Genomic DNA, 25,386 nt, shown 5'->3' on the forward strand with positions numbered 1-25,386 from the left:
TGATAACTTTAGATTTCAGATAAGCAAGTACACTATTTGAATTCTCTAAATTATTTCTACTTGAAATAGGTTTGATTTTTATTTTCTTTCCCAGCATATGGATCAATCTATGCTATACAAAGCACATTCTAAATAAAATTTTTCCTGCTTCAGTCATGTTCAGAACCTTGACATTTAATAAAATAATCCTTTAACTGAAATGGACATAGTGATCAACTGGATAACCATGTTTTAGAGAAATCTACAATCAAACAAAAAGCCCCCAAAGATTGCATAGTGAGGAATGCAGCCAGCTCTTAATTCTGTAAAGCTTAGCACCTCTTGTACATATCAGTGTTGTCAACTCATGCTTTTATTGCAAGTCTCATTATGTGCTGGGTTCAAGACTTAAACTCTGAAGTCACGTGCAAATATTAGAAATTCTTCAACTTTTAAAAAATAAATTTCTGATCTTCATAACTGCAAAAAATATTATTATGACTCAGATGAACCACAGTAACATCAGAAAGATTATTATGTTTTTATACCTTGGTGTGTGTTCTTATAACTGAGAGAGTTGACATGTGAGCTTTGTGCTGCAGTCATACTTTGAGTTTTTATGAGTCTGCTGTTTTCTATAGATATATGTTTTTTTTATCTTGAGTGAATCAAAGGATTGTAGTGCTGTAGCAGCAATCTTTGACACTTAAGGATGACCTTCCCAGCTTCTGCTACATTTAGTTCATGTTACTTCTCCCTTTTCTGTCCTTCCCCTCTTACTGGCTAGGAAGGGCAGACAATGAGAGCAACTGATTAACAACAGATTTCGTGTTCAGGCAACTATGGGAGACACTTTGTAGCCTCAAATGATAAACCTCAGATGTTTCTGTGGTTTCTGTCATCTTTCCTCTCTGAGGCTTTTGAACTGAGTCCACTGGAACATTATTAACATTATTTAACATTACAGTTAAACAACTATGGTGAAGTAGGAAGCCACCCTTTATTAAAAAGCAACAACTATAAGAAACCCTCTTTAACCCTCTCCCCTCCAAAACCCCACCAAAAGCCTTGGACAGCCTAGCAGCTCTTCCCTATGAGCAGGTCCCAGGTGAAAATGAGATTTTTGTAGATGGGCAGTGAACACAGTGGTCACTGTGTTAAAAACAAAAACACAAATTAAATTAAAACTCCAAGTAGTTGAAAGAGGGACATTTAATGGGAAAATCTCCTTTTGTGCTTGCATGGCAATAAGTAAGTATAGCAAGTGACTGTGATTGACTGTGAACTGCAGCAATCTCAGAGTGAAAGAGGATGAGTAAAGGAAAATATTATCTCAAAAATCTGATATATCAGGTGTTTTACCATCAGAGCCTGCTCGTGGTCTGTGGGCAGAAACACAGCTGTGGAAATGAGAGCACAAAGGAGGGCCAAGATTACTCCTCCTGCCGGGGGACCAGGGGAGCTGGTCAGTCCTGCTGCTCCCAGAGTGTGTCCCCCTCCTCGGGCAGCTCCAGCAGCTGCCCCACAAACACCAGCCCAGCCTGGGCTCAGCCAGCCTGGCTCTCCTGAGCTCTTGCATCGCCAAAACAAGCAGGGCCCTACTGCTCCTGCCAACAGCTGACTGATTGCTTCATACACACGGAGAATTAGCTGCTTCCCTTGAACTCTGCCACCATGGTCCCTCTTTAAAAACCATTTCAAACAATGCTTCCATGTGTCTTTTATGTACAAGAGCTGTATTTCTAGCATTTAATATGGTTGTCCTGGAAACATTGCAGATAGAGTGTTGTAATTACCTTCTAAAAGTACTTAATACTTTTGTTGCCAATGACCCATGTAAAAAAACACATCTGAATGAGAAAATCGCATCCAAATGGAATTTCAATGCAAATGAGCTGTTGCATTAAGAAAAGTGTGCTAAACAGCTAATTGCTTTAAATAGATGTTTGACTGGAAACAGTGAATAGTGTATTCACTTGACAAGGATGCAAAATTACTGGAATTTCTTTCTATGTATAAATACATATGAATATTTTATGATACTTTCATGCACGTGATATAATCTACAAGTTGTTCAGCACATCTTACTAGAATATGGGTGTTAGGTAATGCTAGATTTTGTTTTATGAGACTGAAACACAAGAGGACTTAGCAATTTTATGGGAATTTTAAGTATGATGTTTGACCAGCTGGTTCAAGATGGAGCTCAAATTCAACTTAATTGCAGCAGGAAGCCTAAACAGTTGCCTAAGGATAAAGGCAGACATGCAAACAATAAACAATGACCAATGCCAGCAAACATTCGAAAAGAAGGCTCTTCACTCAAATACTGTTTTTTTCAAGGCTACAAACACAACCTATCATTGGACTCCAGTTCTGCAACTCCTTTATGAGAGTCTTAATACTGATGACAGTTCTGTAGGTTGCAGTCTGAACCAAAGCTCTTTTCATGCACTGAAGTACATCCCCCTGGAATGACATGGTCCCATCACTGAAGTACTACACACCACTATGCTTGTAATCCAAACTTCCCCCACTGATAAAACTAGGCATTGGCATTGCACACTTACTTTTTGAACTTGTTTATTATCCCACTTTCATTTTTCTTGATGTCATGCACCATCTTTTGAAGCTTCCTGTAAGATATAAAACAAAGCCAGCATTAAATTACGAAGTGGTTGAGCAGCCATTAATATAAATTAAGAAAAATATGCTCAATATATCTTTAATAAATAGTTAATTGAAGTAGTTAAATCATTTGTGCATGAAGCTTTCCTTCCTTTTTAAGAGCTCTTTAGCTTTATTTGTGTTATCCTTCTCCTAAATACAATTAAGTACTGTATAAACAATCAATTTAAGAGTAAGTGCATCAGGAAAAAAATAAATCCTTGCCTAAATTTATAGTTTAGAATATTTAAATGTTAACATTTTATCTAGAAGTGGTTTTACAACACTGCAGAGCTATAATGGTGATGTCCTCTAATTTCTGAACATATATGGGCACTTAAATAAAATGAGAATAATCGACAAATAATTCACAAGCAAGCACATCTTTAACTCCCGCTGAAAACTCAAACTGTTAATTTACACAAAATGATAGAGTGTTACCTGCTAATATATAGAAATGAATTACTTATAGTTGTGAGAAACAGGTATACAGCAAAATGCTCCAAACAAAATTTCCAATAACAATGTGCTACACCTATAAGAGTAGCTTGCATTATTATCTAAACTAACCAGCTACATTAAATCTGAGAGGAAAAGCTCAGAAGAACTTCTGCTTTTCTGTTGTATTTGTTGGGGATTTTTTTCTTAACAGATTCAGCTTCTAGTTCTGCTTGAAACATCCAAAATAGCCATCATCTGCAGTTTGCTGTTTCTGTGTTGTGCCCCAGCTGGCACCTGGCACTGTCTATAAATGAAAAGTAATGAGGAATGGAAAGAATGAGAGGAGATCTCAATGGTTTAGTTCTAGTTTGGGGAGAATGGTTGTAAGTGTTTGTGTTTCTTTCAAAAACGCTTGCCAGACTTCAATTAGGGATGGATGTCAGCATCAGTTAAATTTCTTTTGTTGTTTGTCATAGATAGGACTCACCAACAAAAATCTAATTTTCTATTAGATTTCTTTTTGAATATTGCTTATTGCTCATCACTGACACTAATATCTTTACATAAGCAAAATATTATTTTATTTTGCAAAAAGGTGGGCTTTTTTCACGTTAATGTTTTGATTCTATATTGTCATTTATTTGCTAAAAATCTTCACACATGCATTCAAATAAGATCCAACATCAAATTGGTAAGTACAAGTACCTGAATTTCCTTTTCATTTGATCATATTTAGGTGAATTGATTAGAGCATCATGGATGTTCCATGAGTGTTGAATAAGGCTTTAGTTTAAAAGGTAATGTTATTACATGTTTCTATTTTAAAAGAGTGCATTTAAATTAGGAAATCACATGCTATTATGATGATGCTATTATGATATTTTTTTCCATGCAGATGGACTGAAATGAAAACATTCCCATTTTTTGCATAGTCAAATTTCTTAAAAATCTGTACCTCTTATTCCTTTTCTGGAGGCATTTAGATTTCTCATTACAACTTTGATAAATTAGAGAGTACCTAATATGCATTAGTGTGAATTTTTTCGTTTCTTAAAGTCATGTAGCTCTTATAGGAGTTGTTAAAATAATTGTTTGTTGCCCCTGGAGAATTTAACTTGTCTGAAGCCTGTGAGAATAAACAGATAACCAGTGCACTAAGTGGCAAGTGTAGGAAGTCATCAAGCACAGCTGATCTCCAGTTCAAGTGGAATCCCCTTAGACCCACAAAGTTGAATGAGCTGCAAAAAGCAGTCTGTCCAGTTAGCTGGAGGCTGAAATTTCTTGAAGTGCCAGGCCCTATAAAGGCAACAACTGAAAAAGCTTTAGAAAGAGCTGGCTGTCTGATTTGTGATCTAGAGAGACAGAAGAAAACATGAGAGCCAGATAGAAAAGTCTGTGGCAAGAGTATTCTCCAGATCTTAATGCACTCAATCCCGAGCCCAAAGGCAATTTCAGAGAGATGAGGAAAATGAAGCACAGAAGGGCATTTATACACACAAAGTTTTGACTACATATCTGACTAGCACTAAAATACTTTTGCTGTGTGGCTCTCAAATACTTGAGATTATAGTCCAAGTAAAGGGAGCTGTGAGAGGACCTCACCAGAGCAGCAGGCCCAGGAGGAGCCAGGAAATGGAGGCTCCCATGGCCCAGTGTAGGCAGCCCTCGTGTCAGGTACATAACTACAACCTTTCTTCACAACACAGCTGAGTCACGAGCTCTTTACCAACTAATGTTTATTCTCCAGTGTTCTCTTGGGATGAGCAGATACTAAAAATACTCAAGGACCTCCAGCAGCTAGTACTGTAAATAAAAATAATGAGTAATGCTTGTCTTACTTTGCATTGCATATAATTAAAGATAATCAAGAGGTAAAACTTAAAGTTGCTCCTTTAACTACAAGCTCCAACTCTTCATTAAACCTGCTTGGGATCTTTTTATGCCAAATCAGGTTTGCAGAGAAAGGTGCAGTCTATATGACTGCTAATGTTTGAAAACACATTTCAGCAACAGATATTTTGAGATCCATTTTAATTTTAACTTGTATGGGACCCTTTGATCAGGATCTCATGGCACTCGATAGATTTCCGAAGTTCTGCAGATAAGAAGTTTGGAAGTCATGGCTGAAGGTGCTTCTAAAAAGTTTTAGGTTTCTTAAAAATACATTAGAAATTCTTCATGTTGAAGGAATAACAAAAAGAGACAGAAACCTGAAACAAAACACTTTTTAGCCCTGTGTTGCTATTTTTGTAGCTAAAAACTGCAGTAATTCAGAATTATGAGATCTATGGTCAGAGGGGTCACTAGCTGTGATACATACGTGAAGGAAGCTGGAAAGTTTTACCATTGTAAATATCATGCATCCTGAAAGAAGGATTTGATGTGTGACAGAATACCTTGCTACACTCAAGGACTGGCAGAGCTACCTCGAGATAAAACAAAATGAAACAAATCCACCCTCTCTTTGATGTGGTCACAGTCAGCTTATGAGGAATATGTGATGATGAAGTGAGGATGATGGGTAAACCTGTGACACATCCCCACCTTCAAACATCACCTGGAAGCTTTTGGCTCTTTTGCACACACACTATCCTACAAAAGCTTTCTAAAGGTAAAACAGATTTTAAGGAGAAAGATGAAGAAGAAAAAAGTGTGTAACAAGTTTTCAACTCAGATGCGAGATGAGGTACAGAGTCCCTACACTTCAAAAAGAGAAGTCTGTCTTAATTTCAGACAGATTTGTGTAATATGGAATTCTCCCACCATTTAGATTAATTTTTGAGAAATTGTATTTATGGATATGATAAATCTGTGAAGACATTTACCAATATGCATTCTGTAGATATGTGTGTTAGTTAATGCTCAGGGCAGTCAGCACGAGTGGGATCTCCCATGTGCATGGGCAGCACAGCTCCCCAGCTTGTGCACAGTGAACGCAGTGCTGTGCACTCTCAGTGCCCAGCCTGGCTGTCAGGCTGTTACCTGTGCCTGTGTCACATGGGAGTGACAGACCATGGCAAGAGAATTTTGCAGGGTCTGTGGAATGGGCACAGGGACACAATTGCTTCAGCGTGTCTGGCTGTGAGCACCTCTAGCTGAGAGGGGTTTTCTAAAGTTTTTGGAAACAGGGCTGACTGCAGCATCACTGAGGAGTGGAAGCAAAACAAAAGCTATTTTTAAATTATTTACAGGATATTTTCTATATTACAAGCATACCTATTTCTGTTTATCTGGGGGATGGAAATGATACCTTCTTACTGAAGGACTGTCTGAATTACCTGGTTTGCCTCTTGAAAAATCCCCATCAGTACTCACAAAGCAGTTTTCTTTAGTTAAAGAAGAGCAGAATTCTGAACATGATATATTGACAGGTTTGCTAGGGCAGCTTTACAAGCTTAACACATTCAACATTAAGGGACCTGTATGTTCCTTCTCCTCACATCAGTTAGGTCTGAAACTGACAAACCCAAATTGGTTTTAAAATAGTAAAAATGATTTCAAAAATAAAGACACTGTAAATCAGACATTATGCATGCCAATTCCAGTTCTTATAGCTTTTTGGGTACATCTGTTTCTCAGTGGCAGGACAACATGTAGTTCTGTGCCTAGAAAGTCACATTTTCTGAAGATTACTATGTCTATTAACTTAGAGTGTGGGTAGGTGTAGCACTCACTTTTGGCTTTAGAATGATCACATTACAACAAAAACTTGTTGTTTTTCAGAGTTTTGTTGGTTTGTTTGGGCTCTTTTCCAAGCAAATTTACAAAATCGACATTAGAAACCTAGAATGGGATTTAGGAAGGGCAAATTTAGACTTAAAACAAAAAATCTCCAAAAAACCCCACTTGTCTCAGCTATAAAGTTTTACAAGAACCACAAAACAGAAAGCAAGGAAGAGTATAACGAAATTTGGAGAATAAAAGCTAAGTTATTAGAAGATAAAAACCAAAACTCAAAGAGCAGAAAGCTTAAAATTATTACAGCTACCTCTATTAATGAAAAGAAAAAAAAAACCACATTAAAATATGAAATAAAGAAAGAACAGCATGTCCAGGCCCCTCCTTTATGGCTTCTCACAGCACAATTCCATCACCTTCTCCCCAGCTGGTCTTTGTTTATTATCCTTCAGTTTCATAAACAGCTATGCAGGTGACCAAATTAAGAAATATATTGTTTCTGGACAAAGGGGAAGACTCCTGCTTCCTTTTGAGGGGAGAACCTGCTTACCTAGAAGGGGATTTGTAAAGGTACCACTTGAGATTTTGAAAAGCATGAAGCTCTTATGTTGAAATATCTTCTCAAACTGAACTAACAAACTAGAAAAGGACCACCTTTCCTATGCCAGGCTTCCATGAAAGCAATGCTTCTGCTATAGTCTTTGTGGAAGAACATGGATTTTGGTGAACTGGGTGTCTTCCTGAGATGTATTTTCATACTACCTGTCAGTTTTGTGCCTCAAAGAAAATGAAATTAAATGTTATAAAATAACTCTACCCCCTTCCACTTCACTTCTAATTCCTCAGTAGAAAGCAAAATGAAATACCAAGTATAGAAAGCATCAAATTCCTCAGTAGACCTCCTTCAGGTGTTTCAGACACCACATGCACACACACTTATATCATATGCTACCTGGAACAACAGGAGTGGGAGTCCTTTGCAAGGAAATGCCAGGTGGAAGCAGCCATCTGGGTCAGAGTTGGTGTTTTCAATGGCTGTGATATGTGTAAAATGCATAAAAATATGAGAGACAGCTGAATCCTTGAGGTGCAGTCAGATAAACCACTTCATCCACTCTGGGGTTTTATCCACCCCTGCAATGGTTTTCTTGGTGGGAGAAGAGGAAGTTCGGAACTGGAGGTGGTAACCTGTGGCACCAAACCATCCATTGAAGGCACTGAGCCTTTGATCTTTATCTGCAAAGCTATCTCAAAGCTGTGAAGAAAAGTTCAAAGAGGTTTGCTTATCGGGAGAAGTAAATTACAGCTACCTATCTGAGAGGAAGAAGGACAAGGAATTGTTTTCAGCCATGTTTGAGAGATGCACAAGGGGAAATGACAATAGTTTATATTCGTTTTGACAAGACTGTTGATTTTTTCAAGTCTCAGAAACATCCTATTCTGCTTACTTTTGAATCATCCACTATTTTACCTAAAAGCAAACCCCATAGTTACAGCAGATGTGTGTTTACATGGTACACACAGAAGCACAGAAAGGCTAAATATTGATTGTATTTTTCATCTTCATTTGCCCTCTACGTAATCTTTACGAAAAAGCTGTCAGTTGTCCTTGTACTGGTAAGTACTAATATTCACTGAGTTAATAAAAAATGTAGCATGTAAAGGGATAATACATCCTTGGAAGAAACCATGCCTAACATGAAAGTAAACAGTGTAAGTATTTTGGGGTGATTAGGAGTATATTGAAAGAACCCATTCTAGGTTTCCAATGCTAAGCATCTGAATTTGCCTGGAAACAAACAAACAAACAAACAAAGACTCCAAGCTTTGGACACCTCTTCCATCTTATGCAGATTGCTCTCCCTTTTATCCCAACTGAATAAAAGTGACACTGTAAGGAATACAGAAAACAACTAGGTATTATGGTATGTAAATGAATATTACATGTCACTTCTTGACATAAAAAGATAAAGTATGTTTTCTGTTCTGTAACTGACCTGCTCTGTTTTGAGCCTTTTTCTTTGGTTTACTGATCGCTTTTCCACCAGCTCTCTGGTTGTAAGTTAATGCATTATAAAACAACAACAAAAAAAGCACACACAGAAACCACATTCAGAAGACTTACTCCACTTTTCTGGAATGTTTTCAAGCACTAGGAGGAAGCTCAACATATAAGGCTACTCTAAAATACAGTTCCAGTTAAAACTAAGTGAGTGCTGTACCTCCCTGAAGGATTAGTACCCTACAGCCTAGTCACTGAAGGAGAACAAGGGCAGAAATTTAAAAATATTAAGTCACTCTTATATTTCAACCAGAAGAGGAAGCAGAAAGGCATTGTAGGGAAATGAATAAAGACAGGATCTGGTATGGACAGAAGAATATTACCACTGACAAACTGCTGTACTTGGGCCAAAAGTGTCCGTGCTCAAGCTACAGAAGCATTATACCCATCATAGGTGTGGGGTGGCACTGACAGAGACCTAATGGAGGCTACTCATGGATCAGTTTCGTTTATTTTGTTCTGAAGCCAATCAAATTTTGTTAAAACTCTGGAGAAATTCCCTAGTTGGTCCCTATGTCATTTTAATGGAGCCCACATGGGCTGCCACTGAAAGGGGAAATTCCACTCCTTGCCCTCAGTGCTTCCCCAGCTATGATGAATCATGGGACTTCCAGCTGGGACATGAACTTCTTTTTTCTTCTGCCAGTTGAGATATGAGCAGGAGCAGATGCAGCTCTGCCATATGGTCATTGGAACCCCAGTGCCAGGGAGGCACTGCCAGAGGGCAGAGAGGGGCAGGGTGAGCAGGGGCTTGGGAAGGTGGAAGAAAGGGAACTGCCAATTTGGCAGTAGCTCAGACTTAGGCCAGATTCAACTGGCCATGTAGCTACAGCTTCAGTAGCACTTTGTTGCCTCTATGCTTCTTGCAGAGATGTCTACAGCATCCATATTTCAAGACAGGAAGGAAACATTTAGCCACATGCTGTAGCCTCTTGTATTAATACCTTACTTCACCCGGTTTTCCCTTGAATTAAGCTTAAAAAACATATACTCATGTTTTTCATATTATTACCTCAGGATGCATTATTTCAATTCTTTCTAAATTATTTGCTGTGTGGTAATTTATGTTAAGGTCATAAACTTGTAGCATTGCACATCAGGCCTTGCTTATGTCTGGAAAATAAACTTGTTCAAAATGTATATATTAACCAATTAGGATAAAGATGCTAACAGAATTTTCAAGCTTCTGTTACTCCTCAGTACTTTATTACTGCTGGCACAAACCAAACATATTTACATTACATCCTCTTACAGTTTACCAAAAATCCAAGATGATGCCCTAGAGCCAAATGGAAAAATACTGTCCCTTTTAGCCACTGTTTTCCATCAATTTTTCAATTCTCTTCTCTGCCGAGCATATAAACTAATATGGTTTTCCAGTAGGGCTTTATTGCAATGATATATGATTGTCATATTTGCCTCCCAAAAGCAAAGCATCTATCACATATTAATGTCCTGTGCAGTATGTTGTTATTGAATGATTCTGTAAAACACAAAACTGTTTTGTTCTGGAATCAGCATATCACTGGGTACCTGCAATATCACATTATGATTTAATATCTAGCACTCTACACAGCTTTATGTATTTATAAACTAATGGTAAAAAATAGTTTTGTCATGTTTGCTGGAATGTTGGTTTTTCTCCCATGGCCATGAAAATTAATTTATTGGGTTATCTGCTTGGCTCTTGATGATTTATCATTTCACTAAAAAAACCCAAAAAACCCTATGTCATTAGATCAAATGTAAATTACTCACTTCTGCTGAATAACTGACAGTTGGAGGCCAAGGACTGTGTCATTTATGATTGCTATGGTTGACAAATGCTCCTACTCTGGGCAGAACTACAGTGTCACTACAAGGCCTTATTTTATTTGGAACAGTGTGCATAAGAAGTAGTGGTAGAATAAGCTGTGCCAATGACTTAGTAATTTTTCCAGAACAAGTAGAATGGATCTGTAGGTGCTATGTAAGCATAGCTGATCTTGTGAAGAGATTACACCCCTACACTGCTGTCTACCTGAAGAGATTAAAGAGGGCATCTCTTGATAGTTTCAGTATTATACTGCATCATTTTGTCCACATTGCCATATTTTTGTTTAAAACACACGGAAACAAACTTTTCTATATACAGCATTATAGGCAGGAAATTCTGTGTGAGAATACATCCTATGTGGTGGTTTCGTTTGGTTTCTTTTCTCCCTTCAGTTTGTGGGTGGGTTTTTTGTGGCTTTTTTTTTTCCTTGTAAAAATTACCGTGTTTTAGGGTTGGTTGGTTTTATAGCCTGGGGATTGGTCCAGGTTGGATGACATAGCTGGAAAGAAGAAAAGAAGGGATTGCTAGAATGAAGTGGTTGTACAGAGATAAGGGAATAAAGAAGGACAAATATAGATGGGATGGAGGCTATGCTTATGAAGTAAGGTCAGAGGGAGAAACAAGAGGATTTGCTTGGAGAAGTCACACTGAGTGAAAGAATGGATTTTGGAAGTGGTATTTGGGGAAGTTTGCATTTCCTATGTTTTTTCATTCCAAAGTCCAGAGATGAGAGAGAGATTAATGAACTATTTAAGCTGACAGAAAACTAGAGGAAATAGAGATTACAAAACTTTATCTTTTAATCAAAATCCTGTGCTTTGTATGGCAAACAGGACCTAACGTTCCTACAGAAAACTTTTGTTTGTGCTCATCAGCACGGCAAATGTAGCTGGTGACCTCCTTTCTCTGTGCCTGTGAAACTCAGCTTTGAAGACTGTAAATCACTGAACTGTGATTTCACGTGACCTTACGTTCAGCCTACATTTTGGTGGGCTAAAACTTGGGTGTGCCACAAAAGCTGCTGTCACCACAGAGTGATACTGTGCAGTGGAAAGTTGTCAGGAGACACTGGAAGCTGACACAGGAGGTGGCAGTGGGTGGCAATGAGTGGTGAAGACCTTCACAGCTGTTATGTCCTTAGGGCAGATGAGACTTTTGCTGGAAAGAGGAGAACACCAGAGCAGGTAAAAGGGCAGAAGTGAGGCTAAGAGAACTGGGATTGTTAGCCTGGAAAAGGCAAAGCTCTGGGGTGATCTTATTGCACCTTTTAGTAACTGAAGGGGGTCTACAAGAAAGCTGGAGAGGAGCTGATGACAAGGGTATGTAGTAACAGGACAAGGGGGAATGGAATCAAACTGAGAACAGTTTGGATATTAGGAAGAAATTCTTTACTGTGAAGGTGGTGAGGCAGCAGAACAGGCTGGCTTGAGAACTTGTGGCTGTCCCATCCCTGGAAGTGTTCAAGGCCAGGTTAGGTGGGGCTTTGAGCAACGTGATCTAGCAGAAGGTTTCCCTGCCCATGGCAGAAGGATGGGAACGGGATGGTCCCTGTCAACCCAAACCACTGAATTATTCTTCATTTGCGTGGCCTTTCCTCTGTACTCTATGTAACCAATAAGCGATTGAGATGTTAAAGTCGGAAGTTGGCTTTGATGCCTAATTCTGTCACGGGGAACATTCTCTAGGTTACTTTGAAACTCCAGTTTATTTCTTGGTTGAGTTTATTTTTGTTCTTTTGTCCTGTTCAAGTTCACTGAGGCAATAAACTAAGTTAAAATTTGCCTTGAAAAAACAGATTAAGTTTCTAAGTCTGTTCACTATCACTAAGAGGAATGAGTGCAACTACCTATAATAAAATATTTTCCTACAGCACAAAACTAATATTCAGATATTCCCCAAACATTTTCTCCAAAAATAAATGCTCCCTATGGTAAAGCATCCTATACATAGGAGGTGTCAGTTTACAGCTAAGTATCATTTCAATTTCAAATTAATTAATTTTCTGCTGTACACTTTCAAGAAGGAACATTGTCAGAAGATCCTGTTAAAGAAAAAGGCCTAGCAGTTACAGCCAAGCTATCAGTAGAAAATTAGTGAAGACTATGAACCTCCAAGTTTGACAGACAACAGACATTCAGGCCTTAAGGAAGTCCCTCTTGATTTCATAGAATTAGGACTTAAACCCTTCTGTTTAACAAGGGGGAATGCAAAATCCTGCAAAGAACCTCAGACACTTGTTCAACCTGAGAAAAGTAAATTGCCAGTTTATTTCCACTTCCTATTAAATAGGCACTATGCTTGGAGATAGGGATTTTAAGCCTTCGTTTTTGCTGGGGGCAGAGACGGACTGCTGCAAATTAATGAAGTCATATGAAATTAACAGGAAACTGTGCTCTTGGAAAAGGCTATTTGCAATCTGGAACTTGCTGGCTGCATGACCTTAGGCAAGTGAAAGCATGTGGCAAACTTTGGTTTGTTCCATGGTTTGCCCATCACCACAGTGGTGATGATGCCTTTGGTAAAGACTTTGTGCTACATAGCAAAGCCAGCCACGGGCAGAGGGTCATCATTAAGGTTTGTGGTCATCACAAAAAAATGCAGCAAGTCTGAAGACATGCTGTGACACAGTCACATACAGTAGCTAAAAATTATTTAAATACCAGGAATCATAGGCTTATAGTCTAGGGAAGTTAAACCACAGAAGAGTCCGCAAGGTTAGTGCAAACTTTTCTTTTGAGCTGCTAACTTCCCATTATCCATGTTGCCTACTGTCCCTGATCATGAGTGCATCTATTTCTGTATGTTTGCATACACCATAATTTTTTTCCCTGAAGTTCAGTCTGAAATCCAGGCACACTAGAGCTTGCCATGGCAGCATGGCTATTGCTCATGTATTCACTCCACTCTTTGGGAAACAATTCCAAGTACAAAATTGCTTGCACCACAGATTAGTTTCTCTCAGAATAAATAACCAAGCCTTTGAATTAATTTTTCCTGACTCTGTGGAAGCAGCTGGAACACAAAGTACTCTGAAGGAATATTTGTATAATACTGTGCATGCCTTATAAGAAACACTATATAGAAATTAATACCGGGATTCCATGAAGTTCCAGCATTCCTGTTCAACTATTACTGAAGTTAGTTGAGTGGCTTAATGGCAAACAACGTACATACCACAACATGTTAGGCAGAAGGCATATAAGAACACTTACAGTTCTTATTGTTGCAATATTGTTGCATGTTAAGAATTCAGATCTGATGTAAGACTTGCTAATACATCAAAAAATCTAGGTCTAGTAGGCTCAACTATATCCATAAAGAATAGCTGAGATTAGGAAAACCACATAATATCTAGTTTTTCAGGTCTACACTTAAAAAAATCAAAAGATCCTCTCTCAGACACTGACTCAACAGTAGTGCTTTTTTAACTTTTGCTGCTACAAAGCAGAAATTTTAAGAAAGCCGTCTTTAAAAATGCAAACTATAATCACATAAATTGAAACTATGTTTGGCAGAAACATTTCTTGGCATTGCATCTTAGCGTATGAAGAAAAGCACGTCTTTGACATAACCACTAGGATCATGTAACATTCAGTACAAACTCTGAACCACCTCTGTGTGCTCCATGCAGACAGATGTGGTATTAAGAAATCAACTTCACTGTCAATAGGTCACAGAGCACAAGGGAGTATCCAGGTGTTTCAAAGAAGGAGGAAAAGGCTGCTGCCATGTTCTCCTGATCTCTTCCTGTATTTTCATCTCTCTCTCAAATTTATCCTATGAATATCTACTCACGGAAAGTTCTGCCTTCAGGTTTTAAAATTCTGATACCATAGTAAGATTTTGTAGCCACATATTCAGGTTTCTAAGGAGTATTTCAACGTGCTCCAGTCGAAGCATGCTTGTCCACTGCTTGTGGTGAGAACACTCACGTGCTTGAGAAATGGGTGCTCCTACAATTCTTGCACAAATAGGCTGAAATGGCCATGAGGAGGAAAGAAAAAGTAACTTGTAACACTTCAGGTTAATACAGGAAAGCAGATCTATTTCTTTCTCTTCCCTATTTCACAACAATATTAAAACCTCAGATGAGATGGAGAGTGCCATCTATGTGAAGATGCAGCAGAGGTGTGGTGCTGCCTTTCAGATCGGTTCACCAACTGATTCACCACAACCCAGAAAGTTGTGGGCCATTATAACCCTCACATATAGACCCACTTTAGATACTTGAAGGTAATCGTGCTTTAATTGTTAGCAAAAGCACAGAAGATGAATTTTATGACAGCAGTAGGTGTGCGTTTAATTTTTTTATGTACCAGTAATGGATGGAATCAAGCTTTCCATCTTGTTCCTTAACTTGTTATTTAAAGATAGCTAGTTTAGTCCAACACTGAGCTCTGACACCATTTAAACCGGTTTAGACTACTTCAGGTGATAAATTGGAGACAACGAGGAAATTCCCTGCATTCCTCCCCTGTCCATTGAGCCTTCCAAGAGTCGTTGCCCGGGTTTAGGATGCAGCTTGCTTGCCTTTCATTAGGTGTGCCTGGCTGAGGAGCATAAGAGCCACTGCAGCTCTGCAAGTACACACCCCCCACAACAATATGTCAACAGTATGGAAAGAGTAGATATCAATGAACTGCATTCCATCAAAATTAGCTTTACAAGGGATGATTCCAGTTTGCATGAAGGTTTCTGGGGAGAGGGAGAGAGACTTGAGAAGGGCCTATAAGTTAGTATTGAGTACCTAAGTAGGACTTATTTTAGGAAAATATATTTTCCAGTATTTAATTCTTATTTTTTAAGGGGAGGAAAAGAATTCCATGCTACTTTAATTTGAAACAGAACTTCCTTTAACTATTCAGAAATACAAGAAGTAATGATGAAAGAGCCTGGAGGTGACAGCTGTACCAGCACATGAATCGAGACACACTAAAAATACTTCAGTAATGGCCAGCTTCTGCTTTTTTCCTCCCAAACCCTGTATTTAACATTGTTCTCCTTCACTTAGGAACATTTGCCGTTTTCCAGTTCCCTCTATTCCACCAGTTCTTTCGAAGATCAGGAAATATTACAGAACTTAACTGCAAAAGCCATCTTCGTAGGACATTAAAGCATCAAGCAATTAATTAAGCTTTTCTAATTTGCATAAGACTCATACATCATAATGAGTCACCCACTATTTCCTTACAGCTTTGAAAATACTTGGAAAATACTCCTCTTTGCGCTGCAGGTGAAGCCGACACACATTTTGCTTTGAAATCTGCGTTATCCACTCCAGACCCGTGTTTACCTTCCGCACTCCCTGCAGCGCCCTGGCCACGGGGTAAAACCGGGAAAAACTCTTGTTTTGCTGTAAAATTTCTGCCAAGTTCTCCGTTCCTCGGCACTCCCAATGCCCCCGCACTCCGCTCGGCCCAGCGACCGCGTTCCCGGAGGGCACCGGGAGCGGACCAGCCCCTACCTGAACTTCTCCCCGGCCGGCACCGTCAGCCTGTTGAGCTTGTCCATGCCCGTGAGCGCGGCCCCGCTGGAGCGCGGCCCTCGGCTCGGCACCTGCCGGCGCCGCCGCTTCCCCGGGCCGGGCTGGCCCAGGCTCTCCCTCCACCGGGTCCCGCCTCGCTGCCGCAGCCTCGTCCCGTCCGGTCCGGCCGCAGGCACCGGCAGGGGAGGGACCCGGCGCTCGGCCCGGCCCCGCCCCGGCCGGGGCGCGCACAGGTGGCCGCGGAGCCGGGAGGAGCCTTTGGGAGCGGCCCGCGCTGAGCCGGCCCTCACGCCGGGAGCTGAGGGCGGCCGGGCCCGGGCCCCGAGGGCTGTGCCGGGGCCAGACCCAGACCCGCTCCCTGCCACCTGCCCGGCCCCGGTGAAGTTCGCCGGATGCGGGGAGAGATGCAGGCGCCTGGTTCTCCTCCTCCTCCCCGCTCCTCTGTATTCCTGGTGAATTTCTGCCCGGTGGGAACACATTGCGTGGGAACTTTAACTTTCCCGAGGTTCCCCAGTAAAAGCGAGAGAAAACCATCATGTTATCTCCATTCTTTTGAATGTAACTCTAACGAAAAAAAAAAGTTTCTTACTGTATTTTTAAACTAAGGCAGCAGAAAACCCTGATGCTTCCAGAGACACAGCAAGGCTCTTCCCACCCAAGATGCCAGCAGCTCACTGTGTTTTATGGCTCTGATATCTCTGAGCCTGGGACTTTTGCTCAGTCTTAAACTCAACCATATTTTCCTCCATAAAGATGAACTTTGGAGGCAGCCAGTTATTTATGAGGGGCAGTGTGGGCAGTTGCTCACATCCAGCCTTTATCCTGAAGGGCTGGTCCATTTGAATTCTGCACCTTTGGAGGATGATTCTTGTTGCTCCCTTTCTGTATCTCTGGCCTCTCTGCAGCTTAGTTTATAACCTAAGGCTGTTCTAGGGAAGAAACCTAGTAGCTTTTTAAAAAAGTGTACATCTGCATCATGTTAATATGTTTTGATAAGTACAACATGTTATGGTGACACACAAAGCTATTTCTTGGTGAGATTCTCATTGCCACTTGGCTAGGTTTTCCCGTGGAATTCTTCACCCCAGATTGTACTGACTAAAGTTTTTTCTTGTGAAACTGAATGAGTGAAATAGACTTTCCTGGTTAGTGCAGGTGACTGGGGAAATAACCTGCCATGAGATTTTTGTCTTTGATAGCAGTATCGTTGTGATCTTGGCAGGCTGGTGTTTTTTGTCTCTGAGCTTTCAGCATAGGAATCGCTTGATGTTTGAATACAGTATTTTCTAGTCTGGGCCGATAGTGTATAAATTGCTTTTTTTTGGAGTATCTTATAAAGTTTGTGGGCTTTAAGGAATAATATAATGTCAAATGTCGTGTAATAAACAAAACTGGAATTCTACATTACATTGTATCTGGTGGTGGACCAGTCAACTTTGCAATTTTACTCCCTAGAAGTTATTTTGAAAACTAAATTAATTTTTAATTAGTTAAAATGCACGCTGACAATGTGAAGAAGTAGATATGAATAAATTGCTGTGTCACTTTTGCTTATACAATCTTCCCACTTATCTAAACACATACCAGAATAAGAGATTTGCTCAGTAGGCTCCTGCATTGGTTTTCCTTACACAACAACTGCCCCTTGCCTGGCTGTCACAGAAATCCCAGCCTGTTTTCCTTTGGGATCTTTGGGATGTGTCATCTGCAATACTGTGCTGGTTTCTCCTTGTTTCTTCCTGACTCAACCAAAGCTACGGGTTAAAAACTCTGCAGTGCCCAGTGCAGAGGTTTTCTCGCCTGTCCTTGTGGTGCTGTCACCTCCCTGGTCCCAGGAAGGGACGGCTGCTGATGTGTCACGCTCAGGGCAGTCCCTGTGTGCTTGGTGACAGTGTGACTCACACAGCATTTCTCATCTGCCAGCCCCTGTGTTTGTGTAGTTGTGCAGTGCCATGGACTGGGGAAGGAGTCCACTACAAACAATCTAGCAAAAAGTCACAAAAATAGGGGTTGTTAACTGCATCAGTTCTTTGGTTTGATTTGGTGCACAGATGTTTGTGGAGGGTGCAGCACAGGGTCAGTGGAATGGGGCGTGTGACTTCTTAGACGGTACTGCTGCCAAATTACTCCTAAAAATGTCTTCATTACACAAGAACTTTTCGTGAGATTTTGTGGTACCTGCTTAGCTCTTTCTGGTCTGCCTCCAAGTCAGCTTATCTGGCTATCTGCCCCAGTGCTGAGGAGTCTGGTTTGGGTGCAACAACATAGGAAAACCACTAGAGAAAAACCTTAAATAAAGAAGGGCATGGCCAAGCCCCTCCAAACCTAGGCCTCTCCTTTTTGCCCAGTAGGTGTTTGCAGAGTCTGAGCTCCTGGCCCATGTTGGGACTGATTCCGTCTGTGGTCAAGTGGACTTGTACAGCCCATATGGACAGGGATACACCACAGTGTCCAGCTGGCAGGGTGGCCCTGCAGATCTGCACCAGGGACAGGGCAAGGAGCAGGAGTTTCTCCATCCCTCCAGTCTTACTTATCACCCCAAAATAGTGTCTCTGGGGGCTCAGGCTGGAGGTGGGGGCAGTGCCTGACTGACTCCCACTGCAGGAAACACCCTGCCTTCCTCCTCGGGAGCCCTGGGAAAGCCTGGAGGCGGTGGTAGGTTTGAGCCACGCAGCAAACATATTATCATGCTATTTCTGTAGCTGTAACCTCAGCAACTCTCCCTCTTTGACATAATATGCTCATTTGGATAAGGCCAAAGAGGAACTGGGATTTTTTTTACCACGTGGGTGACATCTTGACCATAGTGATGGTTAACAAGCAACTCTCCTCCCCAGTCACAAGAGCTGTTTTAGGTAGGGGATTTGTTTTGAGGGATGCCTGTGTCACCTCCCTGTTCCCTGGCACATCTGGGGCCAGTGGGGATTGTGCTGCTGCCTGATTGTGCTGAGACATGGCCTGGAAGCCTGGGCCAGCCTGCCCAGGGATAGGGCCCTGGGGTGTGGGGCATAATGGTGTCCCAGAAGAATGTATCTTGAAGTCTTGGATGAGGCGTTTACAGAGGTGTTCCCACAATACTGGCTCTCTGGAGCAACATAATTGAAAGCCTTTTACCTAAATTGTATTTTCTTATCTAATGTTTTAAGAACCTCCACCCACACAGACTGTCACTTTTGTGATTATGTAGATAGACACTAACTTTATTTTCCTTTTTGTGGCTGCAGAGGAAAGGGGATGAATTCCTGGCACTATTACCCAACGCAGGTATGCAGGATTTGCCAGTAAGGTCCCTTGAGAGCATGGCTTACAGAAAATACATGCATGTCTATTTTAAATTTTTGATGCTCAAAATGCCATTGTAATTTTGAAAAAGGCCTTCTAAATGCTTGAATAGATTTCCTAAATGCCATTGTCTGGTGCAATATAATTTTCTCTTCCCTTCAACTGCTGTGGCTCAGTCTGGGTTGGTCTCTCTCATCCTCTCCCAATATAATTCTCCATTTATGCTCACAAATAGATGGATTTTTTAAAGCAACTTCTTTATCATTTGATAAAGATGTTCAGAAACAGAACCTGCTTTTCCTGTCTCCATTAAATATCTCTCTAATAAATACCTCTGTTATTTTCTGCTGTTTGTTTCCTACCAGTTCTTTCCTTCCACATGCTGCCTCGTTCTGGTGGCATGTTCTGGTTTCTGTTTCAGAGCTGTGAGGCCATTGAGGCATGGTCAGAACCAGACTTGCTGAAACAAACTCTGTCACAAAGACTGTGAGCATCCAACCTTCATTTGGTGAAAATTTGCTGTGAATTTCCAGGTATGTCCTGTTTCAGGGCTCCAGTTCTCTATCTCCTATTGTTAGGATAATTTTTGGTTTGACTTGGAATTTCTGAGTAGATAAAGAACTCCTGGAGCATAGAACAAAGGATGAGATGACTTGTCTAAAGCGTTTTAGTTCTTGTTAAGTGATGTCCCTAGATCAGAACAAGCATCTTCATACAGAGCCAATTGTAGAGAAATAATTAAGCAAAATCCAGGGTTTGGCTGCTATCACTGACAAGACGGGTGTATTTCTTGCCTGAAGGTTTTTCTCTGACTCCTTTGATGATGCCTTTTCTTATTTCCACTGAAATTAATGGTCCCTAGTTTAATACCTTCCAGTACATGGTTTGCATGATGATTTTGGGTTTGTTAGGGGTTTTTGCTGAAGCTACTAAATTTAAATATAATATATCAGGTACGCATATCTTCCTTTAAAATTCATAAGTTTTGATGCTAACAGCTTTTTATGGAGACCATTTTTGCCACTGTCCTAATGCAAGTTACAGATTATGACTGTGTGACATACTAGTCTAGGGACCTAATTAGTCTAGGGACCCCAGGGGCCTGTTTGAGCTCCTGATCTGGGTTGATGCCTGAAGCCACATCCTGACTGCAGATGGGATGAGGCTCAGTGGTGCAGCAGCATCTACCCTTAGCCTCCTTTGTATGGCAAGAAAACCTAGGAACAGAACCTGTTCCAGACAGGAGCTCTGGCACACAGGAGAGATGGGCAATCAAGCTGCAGGAAAGAGTGTGGAAAGTCCAAGCCAGGGTACAGGTTCAGCCTTGGCTCTCAGTTGCCATTTCTGAAACTCTGGGGTTTCACACAGTTGAAATAAAAGCAGAAAATTTTAAACTCTATCATATAGTATAAACATTTAGCAATGAGAAGCTGAATAAAAAGAACTGCAAGTAGATTAAAATTATTTACAGCAAATCTCTTTAATGTTTATTTTTGATGCTTTGACGAGACAGTGCTGCATCAAAGGATCTCTATGCATGACTATTCAAGAGGAAGCTACTTTTTACAGATTACATTAATGCTCATAGATACAGTCTAGTGCCTTCAATGTATATAAAACTGCCAAGTAACCTGATTAGCAGTAAGCAATCAGTTTGATTTCCAGGTTTCATTTTTATTCATGACATGACCATATAAGACTTTTTCTCTCAGTCATGTTAGGAAATGCATTTCTTAACCCCTTCTCTATTAACAAAGTTTTCTCTCCAACATTATTAGAGGTGATTGGGCCAATTTTTTTTCTTGGAAGTACTCAGGAGTGAAGGATGCAACTGTTCTTTGTAGGAAAGAATTAATGGAGAGAATTTCATGTACAGCCTTCTCTTGCCAAGTGTGTTCTTTGATTTGGACTTCCCTACTTTTGGGTAATGTGGAGAATCACAGGATATTGCACAATTTGCTCTTTAAAAGACAGCTTTGTGAGCTTTTGCTTAGTGTTTCCTTTAGGAAATCCTGGCAATAGAGCAGCACTATAAGCTCTCCTGAGCAATGCATAAAATAATTGATAATTCACTTCAAAATATCTGTCAGACTTTACTGCCTTGAGGTCATAGTATTTCACCTAGCCCGGAGGTACTTCTCCCTGCCCATATCTACAGACTGTCTTTAATCTCAGATTGATAATTGCTTCAAAAACAATATGCATTCAAATATGAAGGGCTGTATTTAAAAGCCGCATCTGCTGCTTGAGCTCTGAGCTACTGAATTAGCACTAAAGAGAGAGCTCCAGCCATAGAAGCACTGTAATGTGAATGTAAATATAACTGGTCAGTAACAGGAATCTGGCTTGATCAGTCTGCATTCACATGAAAGTTAGGAAATGATTGCCACAGTTCTCCTTTCCACGGCTGTGGAGTGAAAATAGCCCAAGCTGGTACATCTACATGTGCATGGGAGGACAGCCAGAGTGCAAACCGTGTGAATCTGAACTGGAATCTGTAGTCATGGTGCAAGCTCAGTTTTTTTCCTAACAGAATGTGCTGTTTGATACTACTTTGTATGTATTTGATTTCTTCTGCTTTCAGTATATCTGTAGGAAGATGTGCCAGCAATGGGCTGTGGCTGTGAAGAGTGGAGGGGAAACAGAAAATTAGCAGTAGACTGTCACATGCTGCCTGTGAGGGTTTTGTGCTTGATCATATGGATCTGAATGCAAATTTGTGGTCCTTTATACCAGGCCAGAAATGCTCTCAAACTCTATTGTTTAAAACTACGTCAATTTAGACATAGTTTTTTTCCCCCTCAATTTCTATTTTGGTGACACACTGCCCACATAACTTACTATTCAGTGTCCCATAGCTGGTATTTGGAAAGCATGAGTTTATGGAACATGATTTCTCATTATATTCTCTATGTTTGCTACTTACTGATTGCTACAAACAGGTGAAACATTTCTGCTTTTTATTTTAAATAATACATCTCTGGTTTTTTCCAACTAATCTATTTCAATGGATTTTTTTCCTTTCCCAGGATGCTTATATGCCATTTTAAAGTAGGAAACACTTCTTGTACAGGGAAAGTGAGTGACATGTGGCCTGTAGTTGTGTCTTAACAGATGAGAAGAGGGTACATTTCTGTCCCGAGTTTTTTTACCTAATACTGATTTTCAGAAGTTTTGGTCTTCTCACTCTGGATCAAATGGCTCAATGCCACAGTGTTGGTTTTGGAAGACTCCTATCAAATGCCCTAGAAATCTTAAAACTTTAATACTTTATCATTTTGGATACCAAATGGCATACTCAAAGCTGGTCTTACAGTACTAGTAATAGGAGATGCATTTGAAAATGCAACTCTAAATTTTATTGAATGGGACTTGGGTTTGTCATTAGGCTCACTGGAGGAAACAGATCATACATGTAGGCATGTACTGCAGGCAAAGATGTGAAAAGAGTAAATTTAGTAGGATTTTCTCATGAAGAGTCTTCCGAGCAAACATATTTTAGCACCTGCTGAGGATGTGTGTTTTCTTTCTCTGGGGACTGTGCAAAAAGCTGCACTTCTGCTTTTCAGTTTTACTGTCATCTGTTTCATGTGCATACAGAAACATAAAATTTGCTCCTACAGACACACTGATTATTTAATGTCAGGCTCAAAGTGCTTGAAATCAGATTGTCTCAGAGGTAGTGACCTGTGTTGGAGCCAGCTGATGCCCACAGTGACCCTTGGGAAGAGCTCTGCTTGTGCTGCAAACCTGATCCCCTTCCAGCAGTGAAGAGTGACTGCAATGGAGGTAGCCCTAAGTGGCCAGCTTAATCCCACTCTGAGCCTAACCGTGGAAGGGAAGGTGTAGGGACACAGGGTTCTTTGCAGCCTGGCAAGCCATGCTTGTTTCTGGCTTTTCTGCAGGGTTTATATACCTTGCTCTCCCCTTGTTGCAGTAGGATTAAACTGGACAAGTCTGCTTTCCCATCCACCCTCCCATTTGGGGCACGGATTTACCCTGAGGGGTGCCCAGGAGGCCTTTGTGGGAGCAGCCTGGGGTGTTGAGCCCTGGCTTTGAGAATGAGTCTTAGGACAGGGAAGGATCAGGGAGAGGCAGTGGTTTGTGTCCTTCCTTTCAGCAGGTGCCTACGAGCCTCAGTCAGCTTCCAGGTGTGGATGGTGAATGGTCTAAATATGTTTGTGTCCCTGCTGATGAAATTGCTCACACAGACAAAAGGCTGCACAAGCTTTTAAAATTTCAGAGTGAAAGGAATGTCTTGAAATAAGGTTATTTTTGTATAGTGCTGTAACACATACCATGATGCCTTCAGTATCTGGAAAAACTAACAATTTTTAAACCACTTCTTTCCGGCACTGGCCTGTAATACATACAGCCAAAGGGAAGGGGTTGGTGGGTGTATTCTCTGGCACAGTTTGGTAATCTGCACTTCACTGACCCTGACCATAATTATGCTGTCTGAGCATTTTCCTATTTCTGCTTAAGAACAGGAAAAATAATTTAGTCTGTAGTCTTTTCTATTTTCATGTGTTTCCATCTGCTTAAGACTGTTCTCTCTGTTTCCTGGATAACTGGAATTGCCTGACACTGTATTTGGGGAGCAGAGATGTCACTGAACAGAAAAGGTTTCAAAAGTCTTTTTCACACAAAAATGTAGTGGATTTGAAATATCACCTTCCAAAAAACTCCCAAATAACTCCCCAAACCAAAACGAAACAACAACAACAACAACACCAAAACAAAACAAGAAAACCCCAGAAAAACAAAACAAAAAGCCCCCACCAAAAACAACGACAAAAAAACCCCACAACCAAAAAACCCCCAGTGAAATGATCAGGGAGATGGGAGACTTCCTAAAGAAAGAAATTATTATCTTGATAAGTATCAAACTCTATTTGAAATAATAGCAAGAGAACATTTTTATGACCAAAGATGAACGCTTTAATAGAATACTCTCTTCTGTGGAGAAAAATTATTCAGACTTGTAACTACAGCCATGAAATTTTTCTGTTGTCTACAGCTGCAAATTTTGTGGATTGTTACTAAGGATATGTTTACACAGTTTGTAACTTTAATTGCATTAAGACCACAAACTGTAGCAGATGAATTGGAGTCCAACACTATATCAGAGAGGGCTATTATTTTTATAGATCCTAATGTGAAGCATTTATTGCTGTAGTGCATCATTTAAAAGAGTTACTTTACAAGTTTGTGGTCGTATGATCCTGCATCTTTCCACTCTCAGAGGATATTGGGAGAAAATATTTACTATCAAACACTGGATTTCAGAATAACTTCCCTTCAGATTTAAAATCAGAAAAGAAAGAAGAAAGAAAATATGACAGAAGTCTACATGTAAAGAAACACATATATGTAAATTTGAATATCCATTATATTCCATTGCATTATTTATAAAAAATATTCCCTTTTTTTAATATAATGCTCTAATAGAGAACAAGACAGTCACTGCATTGAGGAAATTACAATCTAAAATATTCTGTGACTGAAGAAAGTTTCTGACTGTTAGTTTAGAAATAATATGCATAGTGATAGCTGTATAAGATTTTTAATTTTTGGTTATTATTAAATTTTACCACCATCTGCATCATGGAGATTTAGGTATTTAACACCTTTCTCTGTATTGTAGCTATCTGTCTGGGGTTTTATCATACATTTGAAAAAGTCCTGTTTGTTTCATCATAATGATGTTGAGTCAGGATTATGTTTATAAACAGACTGATGAGTGCAGACGAGTTTGTTATGCACTGTTTGTAATTTGAAACTACTCACAAGGCGTATGTTATTTGTATAGCTTGTGCTATTATGTGTTCATATTAGTTAGCAAATAGGAAGACAATACTGATATAGTAGAGTCTTCCAGGGAGAAGCTATTGGTTTTTAAGGTATCTTTTCCTTAAACATTCCTTAAACAAAAGCTTAACCTTTCCTTGAGTCGGTTAACTTTCATCATTCTGT

The 25,386-nt window shown here is 40.2% G+C and overlaps 1 protein-coding gene across 16 annotated transcripts in view; it reads right to left on the reverse strand.

Moving 5' to 3' along the window:
- The window catches only part of BLNK (B cell linker), a 93,593-nt gene that overhangs the window by 27,393 nt on the left and 40,814 nt on the right, over nt 1-25,386 (reverse strand). For 13 of the 16 annotated variants that reach the window (XR_015805165.1, XR_015805164.1, XR_015805163.1 and 10 more), the window contains one exon: nt 2,550-2,615. Coding sequence is in view for 13 of the 16 variants with exons in the window: in XM_088169161.1 (XP_088025287.1) it covers nt 2,550-2,615 (66 nt within the window). In the remaining 3 variants the exon portion in view is untranslated. Of the gene's footprint in view, nt 1-2,549; nt 2,616-16,107; nt 16,281-25,386 lie in introns of those variants that run through there. The other 3 variants (XM_088169168.1, XM_088169165.1, XM_088169166.1) reach the window with 2 other exon arrangements.

The sequence above is a fragment of the Sturnus vulgaris genome, chromosome 8 (genome assembly GCF_052056855.1).
Source record: "Sturnus vulgaris isolate bStuVul1 chromosome 8, bStuVul1.hap1, whole genome shotgun sequence".
Taxonomy (NCBI): Eukaryota; Metazoa; Chordata; class Aves; order Passeriformes; family Sturnidae; genus Sturnus; species Sturnus vulgaris.